This window comes from Empidonax traillii, unplaced genomic scaffold (assembly GCF_003031625.1).
Source record: "Empidonax traillii isolate 1590-97213 ecotype Southwest subspecies unplaced genomic scaffold, ASM303162v1 scaffold109:size1658292, whole genome shotgun sequence".
Lineage (NCBI taxonomy): Eukaryota > Metazoa > Chordata > Aves > Passeriformes > Tyrannidae > Empidonax > Empidonax traillii.
The window spans coordinates 1,434,820-1,454,216 of NW_020955302.1; the positions used below are offsets into that span (position 1 = coordinate 1,434,820).

General features: G+C 46.1%; 1 protein-coding gene across 1 annotated transcript; it reads right to left on the minus strand.

Moving 5' to 3' along the window:
• Positions 1-1,841: 1,841 nt before the first annotated feature.
• On the minus strand, positions 1,842-18,861 carry TPRA1 (transmembrane protein adipocyte associated 1). The gene is made up of 11 exons (XM_027882676.1): positions 18,823-18,861; positions 14,399-14,601; positions 14,114-14,246; positions 12,303-12,389; positions 10,656-10,728; positions 9,669-9,748; positions 8,424-8,534; positions 7,954-8,014; positions 6,799-6,901; positions 6,098-6,178; positions 1,842-5,106 (listed from the first exon to the last, which is right to left on the minus strand). Exons 2-11 carry the CDS (start codon positions 14,587-14,589, stop codon positions 4,872-4,874), a joined length of 1,155 nt encoding a protein of 384 aa, XP_027738477.1. The 5' UTR covers positions 14,590-14,601; positions 18,823-18,861; the 3' UTR covers positions 1,842-4,871.
• Between the last annotated feature and the right edge of the window lie 536 nt (positions 18,862-19,397).

Below are 19,397 nucleotides of genomic sequence, written 5' to 3' on the forward strand. Positions count from 1 at the left end.
CTCCCATCCCAGTGTGCCCGCCCCACGCACCGCCCTTGGACTGAACACGGCATCGAGCCGCTCCGCAAAACTTCCACTGCCACACGGCCAACTCGCGGGGTTTCTTTACTGGGTCCAAATTATGGGAGGATGGGAACCAGACCACGTGTAGCCACGGGGAAGATAAGCTTCGTGCTTTCCTGGGTTATCTCCTAGCTCCGAGACTGATGAACCACGCAGATGTCGTCCATCAGGGAGCGTTAAGGGCTGATGAGCCCCCGTGGATGTCCAAGGTAATTCTCCCTCGGCAGCACTGGGACAAAGCATCCCCCAACACAGCCAGGGGAGGGTACCCCCACTCACCACACCGGGAATCCCTCATCCACCTCCACACACGCCATTTCTCTCCAAAGCCCTCGAGGGAGCTCACCACCACCACATCTTACCTCCCATTTCTCTAGTGAAAAACCGAAATTACAGTCAGTTTTACAGAGGTTGCTCTAGGGGCAGGATTCGTCTCTGCTCCCTTCAGCCCCCCTGTTCAGCAAGACCTACCAGCTGTGCTGTTACCTGCTGTGACAGGCACATGTGTGGGTCCTGCAAAGGTCAGGCCATTGCCGATAGTTCCTGTGGCCAGGCACGGACAACCCCCAGCCTAAACCAGAGGAGTGAGGAGATAGTGTAAAACACGAGCAGATGGAACAAGAAATAACAGCTTTGGAGCACCTCTTCCAGACAAACTTTCTGCATTCCCAGAAATACAGACCAGTCAACAAAGCCTTGGTATCAACACACTACTTATCTACTCAGTACACTGCTTATCTACTCACCAGTAGTGCATGGCAGCAGTTTTAACTGTTTGTTCTTCACTGCAGTTGATGAGGCAACCACAGCTTTGCCTCAGCACAGGACTCCGGCCAGTGTTAAGGGAGTAGTTGGGACTCTCTGCCCCCTCCCAAGATATCCAGGCTTCTTCTAGAACATGTTCCTGGAAGCAATTTTTGTTATTTGTGCAGCACCTTGTGCTGGGGACTCAGCCCATTGCTTGAGTTCTCGATTCAAGGGCATCGTGTCAACTGTTTGCACCACAGAAACGCCACACACAGCCAGTCAAGAGCAAAGGGTCTGGCCAAAGCTCCCTCCCAGAACACACTCACCTGCCTCCTGTTCATTTCTTGTCTGCCACCTGCTCACTCCACTTGATGGCACACAGCTTTTGTACTGGAAAAGCAGTCATTCCTTATTCACCTCCTCTGTCCTCCCAGGGTTTCACAGACCTGCACCACTGCTCTTCCAAGCTGGTGAGTTTTTAACCATGTAATTACTCCTCCCAAAGTCTTTCCATGACTTGTCATCCTGTCACCCTTCCTTAGGCCCTTTCCAGGTGTAACTCCAGCCAGGTGGCAGGCATCATCTGCGAAGATCCAGGAGGGACAGTAGGCAAAGGCAAACAAAACTGCACATCACACCTGCAGCCGTGCTTTCCTGCAATCTCCAAGAGCCCAAGGATGCCCAGCAGGGCCCGTGAGCTGTGGGACACTGATGTGGAAGCAGCTGTGATAATGGTGGAGGAGCTGTACTGTAACAAACACCTTTCCACCTGCACAGGAGCAGAGGATCCCATCCAAGTTAACTCCAGCAGTAGCACCTCCTGAGGCAACTCTCCCATAGCTTTCTCCAAGGAGCCTGGAAGGAGCTCCAAAAGGTCTTATTGCACAAGGGCATGACCCACTCCCAAGGCAGAGATGAAGATCACCTGGCCATCAAAGAGAACCTGAGGGGTACTGACCCCTGCCAGCACACCGAGCTGTTACTCAGCTGTCATGAAACCACAGAATCACATTCTCCCAGCAGCCAGAAAATGTCCTGACACACAGGGTTTATTTCAAAGCCCAGAATAAGAAATAAGCAAGAGTCATTTCCAACTTCCACATAAGCCTTTACCCAAGCAATAGAAAAATATCCGATAGCAAAGGCCCCAGTGTTAGACATGCCCAGGAACAGCAAGATCTACTACTGAGAAGTCAAAGGTTTCACTGACAGTTACTTAAATCTGGAGACCACCCTCTGCACAGTCATCAACTGGCCTAGTAATAGCCTTCCAAGAAGGAAAAATCCATCTCTGACAAAAGGACATCATGTTATTCAATATTATCTGCAATATTTGTTCAGGCTTTTTTTTTAAATCCGCAACTTATTTTTCCTCCATAGTATGTCTCATTTCAGAAATGAAGTATGACCAATTATGCCAAACTTAATTTTATTTTACAAACAAAAATATACATTTATTCTATATTTTCTCTCTTTTTACCACCCCCACACACACAACACACTTCTGCTCAAGAACTTTGAAAATGGCCCAAAGCATTATATATACATAAATATACAACAGGGGGAAGGTCAGTCCATGACCTAGTGCAGAAACTCCTCAGCAGCAGAACATGGGACACTCCAGAAATACTGAAGTCCTGCCAGCAAAAGACAGGATGGATGTGTACACCACCAGCACAGGTGATCCTTCAGCACTGAATTCAGCTGGTAAAAAGACAAATTCATAACCTGCTCTTCACATCACCAAGGAGGACAGATAAGTCCTCTCAGACAAGACGCTGAAAGTCAGCAAAAATTCCTTGGGATGAAAAAGCCATTGCTCCTTTGCTTCCCAACTGCTGTGGGACCTTCGCGTCTCTTAGCTCTGTCCAAGGCCCACAAACTCCAGGGAAGCTTCACAGGTTTCCCTTCCATTTCTAACGAACAGCAGCTTGGGATCAGTGTTGTAAAGCAGCAGTAGGAGCAGCAGCAGGACAATTCAGGCACCACATCATCCATCCCTTTTCAGAGCAAGCAGTACAGCGTGGCTCAGGCCGACTGACAGCAGTGACAGAGGAGCTTGGAACACTTCTCTAACATGGCAAGGCTGGACTTGGCCAGTTGTTTGTCCAGCCCTTACACAGTCATTGCATGGAAGAGAAACGTGAAACGCTGTGACCTACAGGAGACAACTCCACTCTCACACACAGACAAATGGAAGCTTTTTTTCCCTCAAAAGTAAAATAAAGCAAAAAAAGGGGGCTGGGAGGGAAGCATTGTTTGTTTTCAAGGTGCTAGTGCTACTTAGAGGCCTGCAGGGCAAAGTCCACAGGCAGACAGAGAGGCTGCATTGCTCATTAACAAAATAAGCAAAGAGCCTGCATAGTTTTAGCAACCAATATGAGCTTCTTGTTCTTACCCATGTTTTCTTTCCCTACGGTGGGAACACCTGGTAGCAAATGCTTTCCTCTACCTGCTCACGATTCAAACTAAGACCTGCATGACAATTTCCCAGCAGCTCTTACTTCAGTATTCTTCAGGAACAGCAGTAAGTTGGGGCATGAGATTCACACAGTCCCCGACATTTCAAATTCCCTCTTTCTACCACCTCTAGAGGAAAGTTGCTATTGCTTATAGCAGATCACCTACCTAGAGGACTCAAGTAGGAAAGCACCCCCAAAGCTAGAGGAATACACATCTTCATCCTTGGAGAGCACAGCATGTCCCAGAAACCAGACTGATGAAGCTTTCAGATGAACAGTCCCTAGACTGGAACACACCATGTCTTGAAACTGCATGTCAGACAGCTCAGATGATAGTCCCTTTTCCAGCATGGAAGAGGTTAATAAGAAGTTCAAAATAGTCTTTAAATTAACCGCTCTCCACATGCAGATAAGTATTTTCAACATATTGAGCCATAAAACTTTCTCAGACCAACAAGAATCTGGGGATCTCAACTGCAACATCAGAGGTCACTCCCAGAGAAACACATCTATCTCCCACTTGTCTCCTACCATAGCACACCAGCCAGCTCAATTCTAGCACACCTAAGGGGTTTGAGAGCTTCTAGTCACTAAATACTGACAGCTTGGACTCATCATGGGCTTCTGCTCTGCCTCAAGCACCTGAACATCTCTGGAGCCTTCATCTGCAGAGTCAGCTTCCTCCTTCCAGCACTCTCCAAGCCCTAACCAGAGCCATGAAGCAGGGCACAAATGGAAAATGCACTTACTTCACAGGTTTTATTCTTGACACTCAGCTCTGACTCAGTGTTGTTGCTTAGATTTTCCTGTGAGCTCAAATGCACAGCACTACAGCCTCCACAGACTGTTTCACAGCTCCTTCAGCTCAGCTAGACAGCAGCACTGTCTGTCCTTCTGTCTCCCTACTGTTCAGTCACTTCACATCCATGCTGTGAGCTACCAGCCTGCCCCAAATGCTTCCCAGGCACATTCCTCTTAATACCTCTCTTTTTTCCCACACACTCAGAACACCCCTTTTAACCACTAGCAATTCCAATTCACGATTTTCACCAGTGTTAGCTGCAACCAGGGATGAGCCCCAGTGACCAGCTTCCCTCTTCAGACACTGCTATCACCACCTGTGCTGTTGCATTACGGCAGGACACAGGCACCCGTGCTGCTTGAAAAAGCCCAGGAAGACCATCTTTGGTTTCAACCACCAAACTTTTTCTATATATGTACAATACAGCAGTCAAATCAACACCCTCATCCCTAAACAACATTCCCCTTATTGGCAGACAAGTGCTTTCAGTCACTGAAAAGGAAGAGGTGCCAGCCAGGGCTGTCTTCTGGATTGTATTCACATCTGGAACACAGAGGATCAGGGAAGTTCAGTGTTTATAGGATTATGAACAAAACTGTTCTCAGGTAGCAAGAGAAAATTTTCTTTTCAAAAGGGTTTGGGCTGCCAACTTAGTTCCACAATAGGTTTTGGAAATCCTAAGGAAAAGAGGAAAGCCATGGCAGATAGCCAAGGACAGATTTCCATTGGACATCCTGTAGTATCAGGGAGTTTGGAAGGAAAGGAATGAGACAATCATATGAAGCAGGTGCCCTGCCTCAGGCATTGATGGCTTTCCAGCGGTCACTGTCTATGCTGTTGATGCTGCCCACGTGGTAGGGCATGGAGGCCACGTCATCCAGGTAGGCTGTGGTGTCAATCTGAGTGCTCGAGTAGAACCCAGAATCCATTCCTTCCTTCTTGGCAACAGCATAAGGGTGGGGTAGGTGCACATCCACATCCTCAGGTTCATCCACCTGACATTTGTAGGAGAACAGGATCTTCGGTTCAGACCTGGAGTGGTTAAAGGTTTAAAATGCATGTTTAAGCAATGTGGTATCACAGACACCTATCCTTAACTGAAACTCAGCAGCATTAAGAAACTGTGCATTCAGACCCTAAACACTCTGCACATGAGCTTTCAGTCTAGAAATTTATGGCAAAGTAACTGCCATAGAGTACTGCTAAACAAAACTTTGGATGAAGACCTAAGAGAAGTAAAAATGGCAGAATCCTGACTACTGTGGGAAAACTGTCCTCATCTTTGGGAGTTTTGAATTACTGAGGGCAACAGCATCCAAACACTACTGGACTTGACAAAAAAGGACTTGACACCAAAGGAGTTAGAACAAGAGTCTCCCTCAAGTTCCATCTGTGCACATCAGGAAAACGAAAATACAAACACTTGTGGATCAGCAGTTTCCACCTCTAACTCCTCTAACAGTGTTCCCTTCTAATTTCAAAAGGACGTCGAGATACACTTTTAGATTTTAAAAGTACTTTACGCTCTTAGTTATTTTTAAAGCCTGCTGTTTCGTGTTTATGGACAACAAAAGCCTGCGCTAAACCACTCCTGTTTTCCCACCAAGGTGCATTTCCCATGAGTGGCCACAAGGAGGCAACCCCGGCCCAGGAATCGCCCTTCGCAGGGCTTTTCACTGGTGATTCTCGGGCCCATCACAGAGACCCTGCAGCCAAAGAGTCACCGAACCCCCAGATCCGTTCTACAGAGCTATCCAAAAACCCAACTGGAAGACCATTCAACCTTCCAGGACTTAATCCATCACTAACCATTGAGCTCCCAACTTCAGCAGAAAAACTTAATACTACAGGGGATGCCAAGGCTGAGGAAGTGATCCTCAGAAATCTCCAAGGGCAGAAACTAAAACTGCTTCTCTAACTGGCATTCCAGATGCTGTCTTTATTGTGCAGATGGAGAAAACTTGTGTGCAAAACAATTAAATGACCGTATATACCCTCTAAGCTCCTGTTCCTGGCTACTTACCCGAAAAAGCCTTTCAGGAATGCCACATAGATGAGAGGTGCAAAAAAGCTGAAGTAAAGGAACGTGGTAGCATCAACACAGCTGTCAACAGCAAAAGGGAACACGAAGGGATTTAGCATTCAAGCATAATACCACCAGCCACATCCCCCTAGAATGATCCCATTTCCCTCCAAGTGTCCAGAGGACAAGAAAGGTCTTGTGCTAAACAAATTTAAACTGATGCAAAGTACCAGACGTCATCAAAATCTGTCACTACTCCTCAACACTCTGAGGGAAGCATGACAAAAACCAAGGTCTGACCGAGAACAGTCTCAGTGCTCCCAGTTTTGACTTGCAGACTTGATACTGATCCCTGCAGAACAAGACCCCAGGTATGAATAAGGGTGTGTCTGTATTTCTAGCAAACAGACTATTTCCTCCCTTATTACCCATTAAATGTGAGCCGATGGCCAGACATCAATGGGTATAAGCTATTACTCTCACTCACCACCTCAAGACCACTGCAGCACATGCAGCTCCACAACCTCGCCACTGTGAGTTTCCTGATCACTTAAGGTGTTTTGGCACAAAACAGAACCAACAGGTTTACTCCTTCTTAGGAACACAGCACAGGTTTGTTTTCTTGGGAGAGGCAGTGTTGAAGGACACTCAAAAGCAACACAAGATACAGGGCTGCAGACCTCCTCCCCTAGCATACATACCACAGTCCTTCTATGATATCCACACAGAGAAGGGCACTGCCCAGGCCCTGCACCAGGTTCAGCAGTGCCAGGATGGCAGCATAAACATAAAAACTCTTCCGGGCTGTGGAAAAGACATGGACACAGATGAAGCTCAACCTCCAACACCAAGACCAGTGCAAATCTGTTTGATGGAGATGCCAAACCCAACACAAGCATCTCACCACCTTGTCTCTTTAAGAACTCGTGAAGAATTAAGACTGTATTTCCCTGTCCTGTGCTGGCAGGATTGATGGTGGTATAATGCACTAAACCACATCCTCCTGCACATGTATACACCCATAAGATGGGTTTTGACAACATACGGTTATGGCAACACGTGCAAAGATTTACTTGGCAAGCATCTGGAACCAGTGTCAGTCACATAATTGAATGCAAGAAAAATAAACAAACCCCCCCACTGAACCAGAAACTGTGGCCTTCCAACAGACAACACTAATAAAATTGCTCAGGAGATCCCAACAGGAACAGCAGGGCATGGTGGACAGTAAGTAGATCAGGCCCAGGACCCGTGCCTGTGACATGTGACAATCATATCCCCTCCCTTAGGGTATATCCACATAAGACTAGTTAGAAAGAGAAGAGCTCAATGCAAACACCTTACTAACAGCTCTATTCAAGAAATGCAGATATTCTGCAACAACAAAAGAAAAAAAAAAAAAGAAGCATCATAATAATAAAAAAAAAAAGCCCAGATAAAGATTGAGTAGCTCCCATTTAGGCTCTCCTTCCCAGGGGATGACCAGCATGCACATTTTACATCATACACGCATTTCAAAGGAAGCTGTTATTAAGAAGTCCTTTCTTAGGTCTCTCAGAAGATTATATATTTACATTACACCTGTATCATTAACTGAGCAGTAGGTCTTGTTTTCTTAATGTAATTGTTTAGCTACTGAAGTAGCAGTGTAATTGCTCTTACTCTGCTCTCCAAAAGGCACAACATACTATTTTTTACAGAGATAAATTATCAGTCCTTTGCTACGTTATCTATACCCTGAGACAATGGAATGCATCTGCAGCACAAACACATAACAGGAACCTCTTACTCCCACCTATCTTTTATCCTGGCGCTGTCTCCATCTATATACTATGGAAAACACTACAGTTACTTACAGGGCAAAGAAATCCGGTCCTTCAGGGGAGTTTTTGGAAGAATCACCACCAAGGAATAGACCTGTTGAGACAAAGAACTAACAGTTCCAAGGCTGTCTGGCACCTGAACTCAGCAATCTTTGCAGGGATGGTGTATGGTATCATGTACTCCCTAGGTGTCTCAGGGCAGAGGCACAAACCCCCTGATATTTAACCCCATGCACATGTGAAGGCCCCACAACTCACCCCCATCAGCACGAAACTGCTGAAACAAGGGAGGGAAGAACATCTAAGCTGTAATTTAGCTGCCCCAGCTTATACCACTATCACTGCACCTTTATTGCCTCAGCTTTCCTGTCACATGAGAAGCATCAATGCTGCGCTGTATGAGGCAGGAGGGAGAGTAGGGCATTACTGTACACAAATCACCCTCCTTGCTCCATTTAGGAAATACAAAGCAGCTGTCACAGTGCATAACACATTCCCAGTACCAGAAAGAAGAAACAGGAGCTGGCAAGCCAAAAGTGTCTCCCTCCATGGCCATAGATGTTGAAGTCCTCTGCTGAGAGGTGGGCATCAGGGTACAGGATTTCCAGGGTGCCCTAGGACAGAAGTGGCACCAAATGATTCTGTTACAGTATCTTCACTGAAATGCACATCTGCACAAGGGACGCTGTGTTTAAAGAAGTTCAGACAACAGCTGGCCTGCCCTTAAGAGCCAACCACTGCCCAGCTTAGACCAAGTTAAGCTCACACAGAAGAGGAAGAAACTGAAGACAAGAAGTTAGGGGGAAAAAATGCCAGGAATCTGCATCTGAAGGAAACTGGTATCAATGACATTCCAGAAGAGAGACTGAGTGGACAGGGGTTGCAAGCAGTTTTCTGTTTTGAAATAGACTGAGAGCTCTATTTCTGTCTCTGGAGTAGACCTTTCTGTTGAATCATCCAGAATATAGACAACTTGGGAAAGGACACTGTCTCACTCACCTGAATTTTTGAAAATGGCATGAACAAAAGCTACCACTCAGAAAGTGAAAAATACTTGTAAGCACTACTGAACCCAGATATAGCTCAAACACTTGATATTTAATGAGGCTCCTCCAGCTTTATCATGTGGTAATGATCAGTTCACTGCCTATGCAGGCCAGAGCCTTGTCACAGAACAAAGATCTGTGTGTTATTCTGGTGCTGCCCTGAGCACAGAGACACAGGGCTGACCACTGACAAAGGGAAAAGAATACACCCAGACACAGATTGCATTGTTCAGAGACATGAAGACTTGGCTAATAAACTGAGCTAGCAAGCCAGCTGCTAGTTTGAAGAGAAGCAAGAGCTCTCAGCTCTCAGAGAGTCAGCAGACAAGAGGCTACTGCAATGCCCTTACCTGGCAAGCACACCTCAGATTCCTCCATGTAGTTTTCATGGCCCTTGAGGGCAGATTCAGAACTTGTGGCTCAGATGTGGAACACCTCACTCCTGTTCCAAGGTTCACTAAACAAGGCAATCCACGTAAACCTCACCTTATTTCTTCACCTTGGCTGAGCTATCCATGCAGTAAAGAGGACAAGCAGATACCATCTGCTTATATATTGCCACAAGCATTCCATCTTCCTCCAAAACCTCATCCAGAGAGCAAAGCTGCCACTTCCAGACAGGAGTCACACACTTAACCTCTTACTCTTCAAGCAAAGTCCCCTCTTTTGCAAAGACTAATCCTTCTGCTCCAGCATACTCACCTGGGTGACAGAATATGCCAGAGACAGCACAGTAGTGATTGCCAGTACATGTTTCACACTTGACTTGCTCTCCAGGTGACCTGTAATTAAGGAGTACAGAAGTGACTCAGGATGTAACCCCAGCACTGATTAAAATCAGTTTTTCAGAACCAATACAGGAAAACACTTGTATTTGCAGAGGCCTTCGAGGGAAGGTTAAAGTTCACTTAACCCTGTTTGGAGCCTTATACAGACTAAATAATACTTATAAAACAAGATATTTTAACTTGCTTTCCTCCTGTCCACACTAATATAGAGAAAAGGACTAAGTCCTTTTGCTGGGGTTAGAAAAAAAAATCAGGAATTACTCCAGTATCATATACACTGAGATATTGTAAAGCTTCTTCTCAGGAAAAAGAGTTGATGGGAGTCTCGGATAGAGAAATCTGTACTGGAATATGCTGGAGCAGGTAATCTCCAGAATTTCCTCAAAAGATGAAAAAGTTACTGTTCCAGTGTCCCACTGGCAGTAACCCACCTTCCAACCCCTTTCCTCTACCTCTGACCCACAGGAAGAGGCATTTTTAGTTGCACAACTGAAAGAAGAATTACAGATTGCAGGTACAGTTAAAGCATTTGAATGAAGCCAACCGAGGATAGAGGGGATGGATGGGACCCCAAAGGAACCATCTTAGATGGCTGAAGTAAAGATCAGACTGTTGATCTTGGCATGAGACTTATTTACCTAAACTCTGCACTCCCTCACCATATGCATGAAGGACAGACAAAGCACATATAAATCTTTCAATCACACAAGCCATAGATCTGTAAATATAATCAGGCTCTCAGCTGCTTCTAACTAAAACTTCCCACTCTGTCCTTTGTGTTTATTCTAGAGTTTCTTCGCTTTATAGAATCAGCATCTCCGTGAGGTTATAGATGCAGCCCTCTGTGGAAAGAAAGGACATAGAAAACATCCAAAGCACTTGAAAACCTCCTGACACATACCAAAGGCAAGGCCCAGAATCACCACACTCAGCTCAATCGCCAGAAGGAAGAACCTTGTGATCTCCCACAGGATCTGAGGGACAAGAAACCAGATAAACATGATTAGATGGAGCCAGGAACCATTTTGAAGTTAATATAGCGAAACTCCAGGGCATGGCAGCCTCTGAATGGAGCAGGTCACACTTCCACAAGCCCTCCTCATGCTTTATAGGGATACTGATCACCTGCTTGTTGCAAGCCCTGTTCACACCTGTGAAACAGAACACTTGTGTGGGAGCAAGCAAAGAACATGTCAATAGAGAGAGGAAGCGGCCACAGTTTGCCCCACTTGAGATCTGTCACTTGTCTCAGATGTGTCCTTTCTGCTGTGCTCCCAAGGAGCACAAACCCATGACGACCTCAGAAGTTACTGAAGTTCTTAAAGTAGCAAATATGCCTGGACAAACTCTGTATTCTTCCTCTTAAAAAGCTACTAGTTCTTAAATCTAAAGCATATTCAATCCTATCCCTCCCTTTTCTACCTTGTCATTTGCAGTCTCATGTTTTATTTGGCGAAACAAGACTAATAAAACAGCAGGTGAGGCAACTTTCCAAGGAGTCATGCAGTAAATCAGTGCCAATCCTAGAACAGGAACACAGATTCTGGCTTGTTAATCCTTTTCCTCTGAATGCTGAACAGTACTCTCTCTTGAAGATACATAATATCTTAAGAGGCATTTGATGAGACACTTCTAATCTCAGCAAATACACTGTGTGTGTATATATATGAGAGAATACACAATGGACAGGACAGAACAAATTTTTACAGGAAAAACTGACGGAGTATCCGTCTTGCTATGTGACTTCCCAGGAAGGTGCACTTATCAGCAGCACCAGAGCTGAAGAAAGGCACCTTCCCACCTCTTCTTCATTATTCAAGTCCTGGACCTACATCTGTTCAGTGGAGGTGAATAAAAATGCTACAAACATCCAGCCACTCACCACAAGCAGCACATCACAATGCTTTGGCAGGTAACATTAACGGGAAAAGCAAGAGAATCACACTGACCCCAGAGAATAAAGCCAGAGGACCTGTACCCTGTGGATGGCTCCTCTTTCCCTAACAGCTCAAGAACTGCAGAGCTTTACGCTTCAAGTACTATTTTCCTGCAAGTCAAATGACTACAAGCAGCACATACAAAGCTATTTCCTGTTTGCTAAGGGTTCACCCTGTGCTCAGTGCCCGTAAGGACATTCAGGTGTCAGTCTCAAAAGGGAATTTGGTTTTATTTGCATTCAATACAAAAAAATTAAACATTTTCAAAGAGTCACTTGAATAATGCAAGAGTAACAAAAGGCCAGGTCTTGCCTATCCACTAAATGTATCTGAATGTTTACCTCTTGCAAAGCAGAATCATTTCACCCCTGCAACAGGAAACTCTGGCTGCCACTATTTGTGCACCTATTTTAGGAAATCCATTGTTTTACAGCCCTGGATAATGTGATGATTTAGGTGCAGCTATTATAACAGGATTCCACAGTACACATAGCTATGAATACTGCAAAAAAACAACATTCTTCTTGTATGCACGTAAGAGGGAAGCCATAGTAGATTGCTGTGATTAGAACTGCACAAAGCAGAGCCCCTAAAGTCAGTGTTGCACCTACCTTGTCAGCAACTGTGGCAGCATCAGAGGCACTCACAGTCATGGAGACAACAGCACGGGCGATACCAACTAAAGCCACCACAAATACCTGCAAAAAAAGATAACAAAAGTGAGCTCATGTCAAAAGGCACACACAGCGTAGTGACCAGAAACCCTTCTGGAATACCATTTCCAGGTCAGCTTTCAAATCTGATAATGTTTACTAAGAGAAACTAGAGTTAATTTCCTGAAAAAGATTCCTCAGACCCATTAGATACAGGAGTGCTGACTTAGAATTTAGGAAGGAACAAATTGCCTCAACTGTCTCATCCAGTCTTTACAAGCAGTCTTCCCACCCTTCATTCCACTGGGGCAGGAAAGGAGAACAAAAGAAGACAGAAAATATATCTCTCCAAATTATAAGATCAAATGGTTGGTATGTCTGACTAAACCAATCACATCAGATAACAGAAGCCACTCAACACCAGCTACCACACATCAGATCTGTGACCAAACTAAAACCTGCGGTTTTCTCACTCCACACTGACAATACTCAGGAATGCAGAGGAAAAGGTCACCTGCAGCCAACAGCTTAAAAAAATCCTACCCTGCTGCACCGTGCAACAGAAATACCCAAGTCGCCTCATATACCATTTAAGCATGACAGCTCAGCAAGGCCCATTTACCAACCTCTGTGCTGTCACAGCTATATAATGCAATTAAGAGCTCAGCTGGATACATCTACCCTCTGCTGTGCAGACTTACCCTCCAAAAAATCATATTTTTCCAGATAAAATTCTCTGAGTCACAGGCTGATCCTAACAATGTAGGTAAAAGATAGCTAACTCTATCAGAGACCCAAGAGTCCAAGCTGATTTAAGGTGGCTAGAGAATGGAAATGATCAGTAAGTCACCTACAGCTGGATATCTCCTCCTTAGTGGAAGAGGGGATGGAAATGGCATGAAAGAAGAGTATAACAACAGTCCCTCCTGCAGTAGAAAACACTGTGACAAGACACTGACAAAAAAGAAGGATCCCTAAATATAATGGTGTTCTAGACAGCAACAGCTCATTGGACAGGAACACACCCTTTCTGTTTCCTCTCTAAGCAGGTAGAGACTCTTCCTAATCTGTTAACTTCACATTAATCACTGACTCCACAGGAAAGCATTCCTTCAGAACATACCAAACAGCCAACTGAAAGGAAATCCTCACAGAACACACTTCCATCCTCATTTCCCAAAAACATGCTCCAGAAGATCAAACCAAATGAAAGCATTTTCCTCTAAGGCTGTGTGCTGGCTTTGGCTGGGAGAAAGTGAATTTCCTTCCCAGTATTTGGTATGGGACTGTGTTTTGGATCTGTGCTGGAGATTGTGTTGGTAACACAGGGATGTTTCTGTTACTGCTGAGCAGCAATTACACAGAAGTCCGCCTCTCAACCCACCCCACCAGCAAGTTGGCTGGGGGTGGCACAAGAAGTTAAGAGTGGTAGGGTCTCAGCTGCATTTATGACATAAGCATAAGACACTGGATTCCAAGACAATAAAGCAACAAAGGAAGAAAAAAGGAAAAGAAAAAATTAAATCTCCATGGGAGAACAAAATCCTCTCCAATCCCGCAGATATGGTCCCACAAACTATTAAAAGCTGAATTCAAACAGTGAAAAAAATAAAAAGTCTGTGTCTATTTCTTGTAGTAGACCTTCAAGAAAAACAGATTTTATCCCTGCAAGAGCTAGTCTAGGATCTTCCCACTAGTTTGTGATATTGTTCATGAGTGGTAATAAAAAAAAAACACTCATCAATTCAAAGGCACAGAATGGTACTCACTAGTATGTAGAATGTAGTGAAGATCGGGCTGGAAGTGACCCGGATTTTGGCCCTGGCAGAGGGCAGCTTCCAGAGAAGAAACATAAAGAAAAGCACATTGGGAACCAGGAGCAGAAGATCCCAATAGCGGACTCTGCAAAAAGTAAATAAAACAGGTTTTCTTCCTGTTCTTCAGCCTCTAGAAGGGAAGGTACCAGCTCTAGCCCCTTCTCAACTGAAATCTGAGAAACAAAACCCTTTCCCTTGGGCCAGGGTCAGACTGTATTATCATTTCCTCCAACTCACCTGGACTTCCCAATGTCCTCATAGAGCAACAGCAGGCACTTGTGAGGCACAGTGATGTTCGTGTCGTTGATCGCCTGCGTTGTCATCGGGGACAGAGTTGTCACATTATCCAGTGTTGTCACCGGGGAAGTCGAATGTGTGATGTTGTCAGACATGGAGAATCTCATCACAGACACCGTGGACTGGAACATCCTGTCCTCCCTCTGGTCCAGGTCAAACACAGGCAAGACAACCACAGCAGAGACAAAAAGCAACATTAAATCAGTTGTGAGTCAGAGCTAAAAAAGCACATCCTTGACATTAGGCCCCTGCACAACTGCTTCCTGCTTGGTACAGCAAATTATCATCATCTGGAAGACTATTACACAATAGAAAGGCCACCTGCCCTTACTCTGCACACAGCCATTAGGGTGAACAGTACAAAACCACTGTCCTGTATCAGAGTAACAAGCACATTCAAAATGGTGTAATAATAGGTTGGATTAAATTTTGTGATTCTTTGAGCTTTGGCAGATTCCTAGAAAAAATCAAGAAGGAATACATGGCATCATCAGATGGAGACAGAAGCCCTGCTTTACCAGGACATTCATTATTGTTCTAGCTCCCAAGATCAAGAAGTTACAGTCTATTATTTGAACTCAACTATTAGAAAGAAACATCTCTACCAAAAACTGGTTGCTGTTACCAGCCCTGCAGTCTGAGAGCATCCTCACATGCTTCTACCTAAAGGGACTGTACAGAATCTTTATCTTTCAAATCCAACACTGGCAAAAGCCAAGATTCAGCATTTTTTTCCTAACCCTCTGCAAGATACCAGAACTACGCTGGTTTTGAGCAGAGCAGTGAGGCTGGGAAAAGACAGCACCTAAAACCCTGTTAGCATAAAGTCTTTCAGCTTCTTTACATCCACCAGTCTCAATTGCACTGCCCTTCTCAGACCCAGATCAGCACTGTCACCAGCAGTTTACAAACCCAGACCCAGATGCAGCCCTACCTAATGGGTTTCCTAAGCTCAGACCCTCAGGCAGCAGAGCACTGTGGTCGGGATCAGAAGATTCTGATGTCACAGCACTCCGTTTTTTTACCTGCCCTACCTTCCACCTCTCCTGCCCCTCAAAAAGATGACACAACAGAATTTCCACTGATAAAACATTTTTATATGGCCTCCTCAAGAGAATATTCACAACTTTTCCATGCTCTGTCCATCCCCCAGAGCCCTGCACCGCTGTGACATTAACTGTCCCTCCAGAAGTTCAAGGGACACTCTGCCATCCATAAAACTCCATGGACTTCATGGCTTTGTTGGTGGCATTGGCAGAAACCAATCCAGCAGCAGTTCATCCCTCTGTTGGTTCTACAATTGCCTTGGAAGCTTAAGTGGGCTATGGAACACAGCACTTTGGATCAGGATATATTAGAGTATATAGATATATATACTATATATATATATATATATACTATATATATATATAGATATATAGATATATATACTCTATATAGAGTATATAGATATATAGAGTATATATTAGAGTTTTTGCCTGATTTACCTTACTAAGCCTGCTCCTGATTTAAGGTACCACCTGGTGCAAATCTCTCCTTGTCCCACCCTAAAGCAGCAATCCTCACTGTGAAGGTTCTTGAGTAGCTACCAGCTGAATACAAACACAGGGTCCAATCACCTCTCCTGGCAATCCCCAAGCGATCACAGACAACACAGTTTCAAAAAAGATAAATCTCTGTCAGCCAACATCTTAAAGATGCACATTGCCAGGGACAGCGCTTGAGCAGTCTGTGCTATAACTAATCCAGGATTTATCTCAAAAAAAATTCTCTCTTTGACTTCAGCCCTGGGTTGCCTGGTAAAAACTGACAGCTCCCGTGACAGGGCTCAGAGGGTGTTTTTCCTTAGTGGTTCTGGGTGACTCACAAGTTGGAAGGAATCAGCAAAGCCCCGTGTCATCTGCTGAGCTTCTGGAGTTCAGTAGCACCTTCCCCACAAATTGCTCAAGACTGTCAGTCACAGGCTCTTGTTTCTCTTCAGGGGCTGAGACTCTTCCCAGGTTTCCTAAGAGGCAATGGGATCATACCACCCTCAGCCAACAAGCCCTCCCTTCAATTCATCCTTGTTGACAGAGACTCCCTGAGCTGGGATTTTCTTTCGTGACTGTGGTGTGCTCTGCTGCACAAGAGACATCATTGTAAATAAACACACAGACCTGGAAGGATCAGTTTTGCCTTTGGCAAATCCTGGGCCAAAAAATCCTAGTTCAAGTAGAGGTTCCAGCAAACAAGCTTCACATTCCAGACTTATTTCTGCAAGTGTCCTCTCTTCCCTCCAGCTTCTCAGTCCTCTGAATAAACACTGTTAAGGAGGATTTTCTCTTCATAATTTTGCTCCATTCTCTTCCTCTGAAACACCACTATATCTCAGTAGCAGCAAGGGCAAGTATAGTCACATTTGCCAACATAGGAAAATTTCTACCCAACTTCTTAAAAAGCTGTGAAGAGGTAGAGAAGAACCTCACAGACCATGGGCAGAATAACATCATCAACTGTCAACTATCACAGCCTCCTAGTATCTCTTTTGGGACGAAGAATTCCATCTGGCTGTCACACTGAAAAGAGTATAAAGCTGCAAGAAGTTTATGTTAGAACAACTTATTATGAACAGAACAGTCTCCATTATTTTCACTAGAAGCCACCACTATCACACCACAGCAGCAACCTGCTGATAAGGAGAGGAGTTGGCCACACGTAACAGAAGTCCAGTCACGAGGTTTCAAAGGGCAAAGACGAATCAAGCTCACCGCTCAGCCAGGCTGCTCACTACAGCCTGATACTTGTATTCTTCCTCCCCAGATGTACACAAAGCAGAGCAATAGAACATCCAACATGATAAGGCAGGCCAGCCAAGGTCATCAGCCAGATGGCACAGTGGTCATGCTTTTCTAATAGCTAAGGCCTACAGCAAAAGTGTGGAGAACTGGCCCATTCCCAGTCCATATCACCAGGAAAAATCCCACAGCAACGGGACCAGGAATGGATGGTAAGGATCCAGCTAGGGTTCATCATGCCCAGCCACACCGGTCCTTACAGCACACTGTCCTTGCTCTGTCTAGTCCTAAATAAATCCAGTCAGCTGAGCATATCCAAGAGCTCTCTCACCACACCCTGTCCCCACAGGGCTGTCCCTCCCCCAGCCAGCCCAGCCCTTCAACGGGGGCAAAGAAACCAGTGCCGCAGTTGTGGTCTCCCCTTTTCATCCAGCAGGCAGATCGATACACCAGAAAACAAAATAAAATTATTTTCTACACTCCAGTCAAAGTCAGGCTGACTTGGCTGGGTCTGATTCCTCAGTCCAAGCCCTGGACAAGCTGCATTTAGACCAAGAGCACCCACATGACTCGCAGGTTGCAGTGACAGAGCGCTGGGGAAGGATCCACTGCACCTTCAGGGAAACGTCATCTTACTAATGGATTTTGCTCCTTGATTCATGGTGCCATAACAGTATCAGTGAAATTCAGAGCTTACATCAGTGGCAATTCCCTGTGCTCCCAAAGCCCACCCACAAAAAGGTGAATTACACGCCGCCAGAGTTTCAGCTCCAATAAAAAATTGAAACTCTTTGTCTTCTCTGCAAACAGTATCAGAAAGTCCTGTAAATACAGACGATTGCCCCTTACAACGCTCAGTGCAATAAAAATGGCACTGACCTGCTAAAACACAACTGTTGCTTCAACAACGTGAAATGCTTTAAAAAAAAAATTAAAAATAAAAAGATTAAAAAAAATAACGGGGGGGAGGTCCTTCTTTTTGAAGACAGCTCTTCAACCCTTATTCTTGGTCAGGCAGCTGCATTTTGTCACAACAGCTGCATTTTGCATTTCATCCTCAGAACTCATAGGAGAGGGATTTTCCCCCAGTGGCCCAGCACCTCTTTTTCTCCCAGTTTCATTCTAAAATCTCGTACTGCGCTAAGCTTAAAAGCGAAAGGAATTGCAACACTAAAAACCGACCAAAGCAAAACACCAAAAGCAGAAGTACCAACAATAAGTCGAAAGCCTCGCGCAGAGAACCCCGGCCCGGGGGGGGGGGGGGGGGGGGGGGGGGGGGGGCGGATTTCAGAAACGCGTCTCCCGAGAATTCTTGCTGTTTCGGTTTTGATTCCCCCTGGAAGGTGGGAGCACAGCAGCAAGGAAAAGTAACATCGTGCGGCCACTCCGTTCCAGGCAGGCGGGACACGCTGCCCGTCCCGTCCGGCAGCAGAGCCGGGGAACAGCCGCAGCAACACCGCACCCTCAGCCGGGCTCCCGCCGTGGGGCTGCGCGGGGAGGCCCCGGGAGGGCCCTGGCCCCCGTATGAGGCGCCCCGGTGTCTGTCCCTCCCCGTTACCCCCCTCCCGCCGGCCCCGGCCCCGCTCGTACCCGGCCGGCGCCGCTGCCGCCCTCAGCGCCGGGGCCCGAGCCCCGCCATCCCGGCCCTGCCGCTCCCCTCAGCCGGGCACCGTCGCTCAAGAGCGGCCCGAGCGCGGCGCGCAGGAACCGAGCGGGGACGCGACCGCCAAGACAGGGCTCGTCGGCCGAACCCGACGCGACAATTGAGAGACGGTCCCCGGCAGCGCTCCGGAGAGGCCAATCAGAGGTCAAAGGGGCCAAGAGAAATAGAGGCGCGAGCCAATGGGGAGAGGCGAGAGGCGGGACTAAGGGGGCGGTCCCCACCGCGCTTTAAAGGCGCCCCGTCCCCGCCCGCGGGTCCCCGGGTGACCGCGGGGTTAGGGGGATCAGAACCTCCCGTACCGTGCAGTCTCTGTCATTTACAGCCCAGCATCCCACCTCCCCAGCCAGCCCACCGTCACGAGCTTCCGTGTGTATGTGAAAACAGGATACATCCGTGCAGGAATTCTGCAGATGCAAGCCAGGGAAGTTAATAATTCAGGGAGATCCGATAATAAGTCTCCGCAGAGGAGAATGATTAACAACCTGGGAGCTTGGCTTTTAAG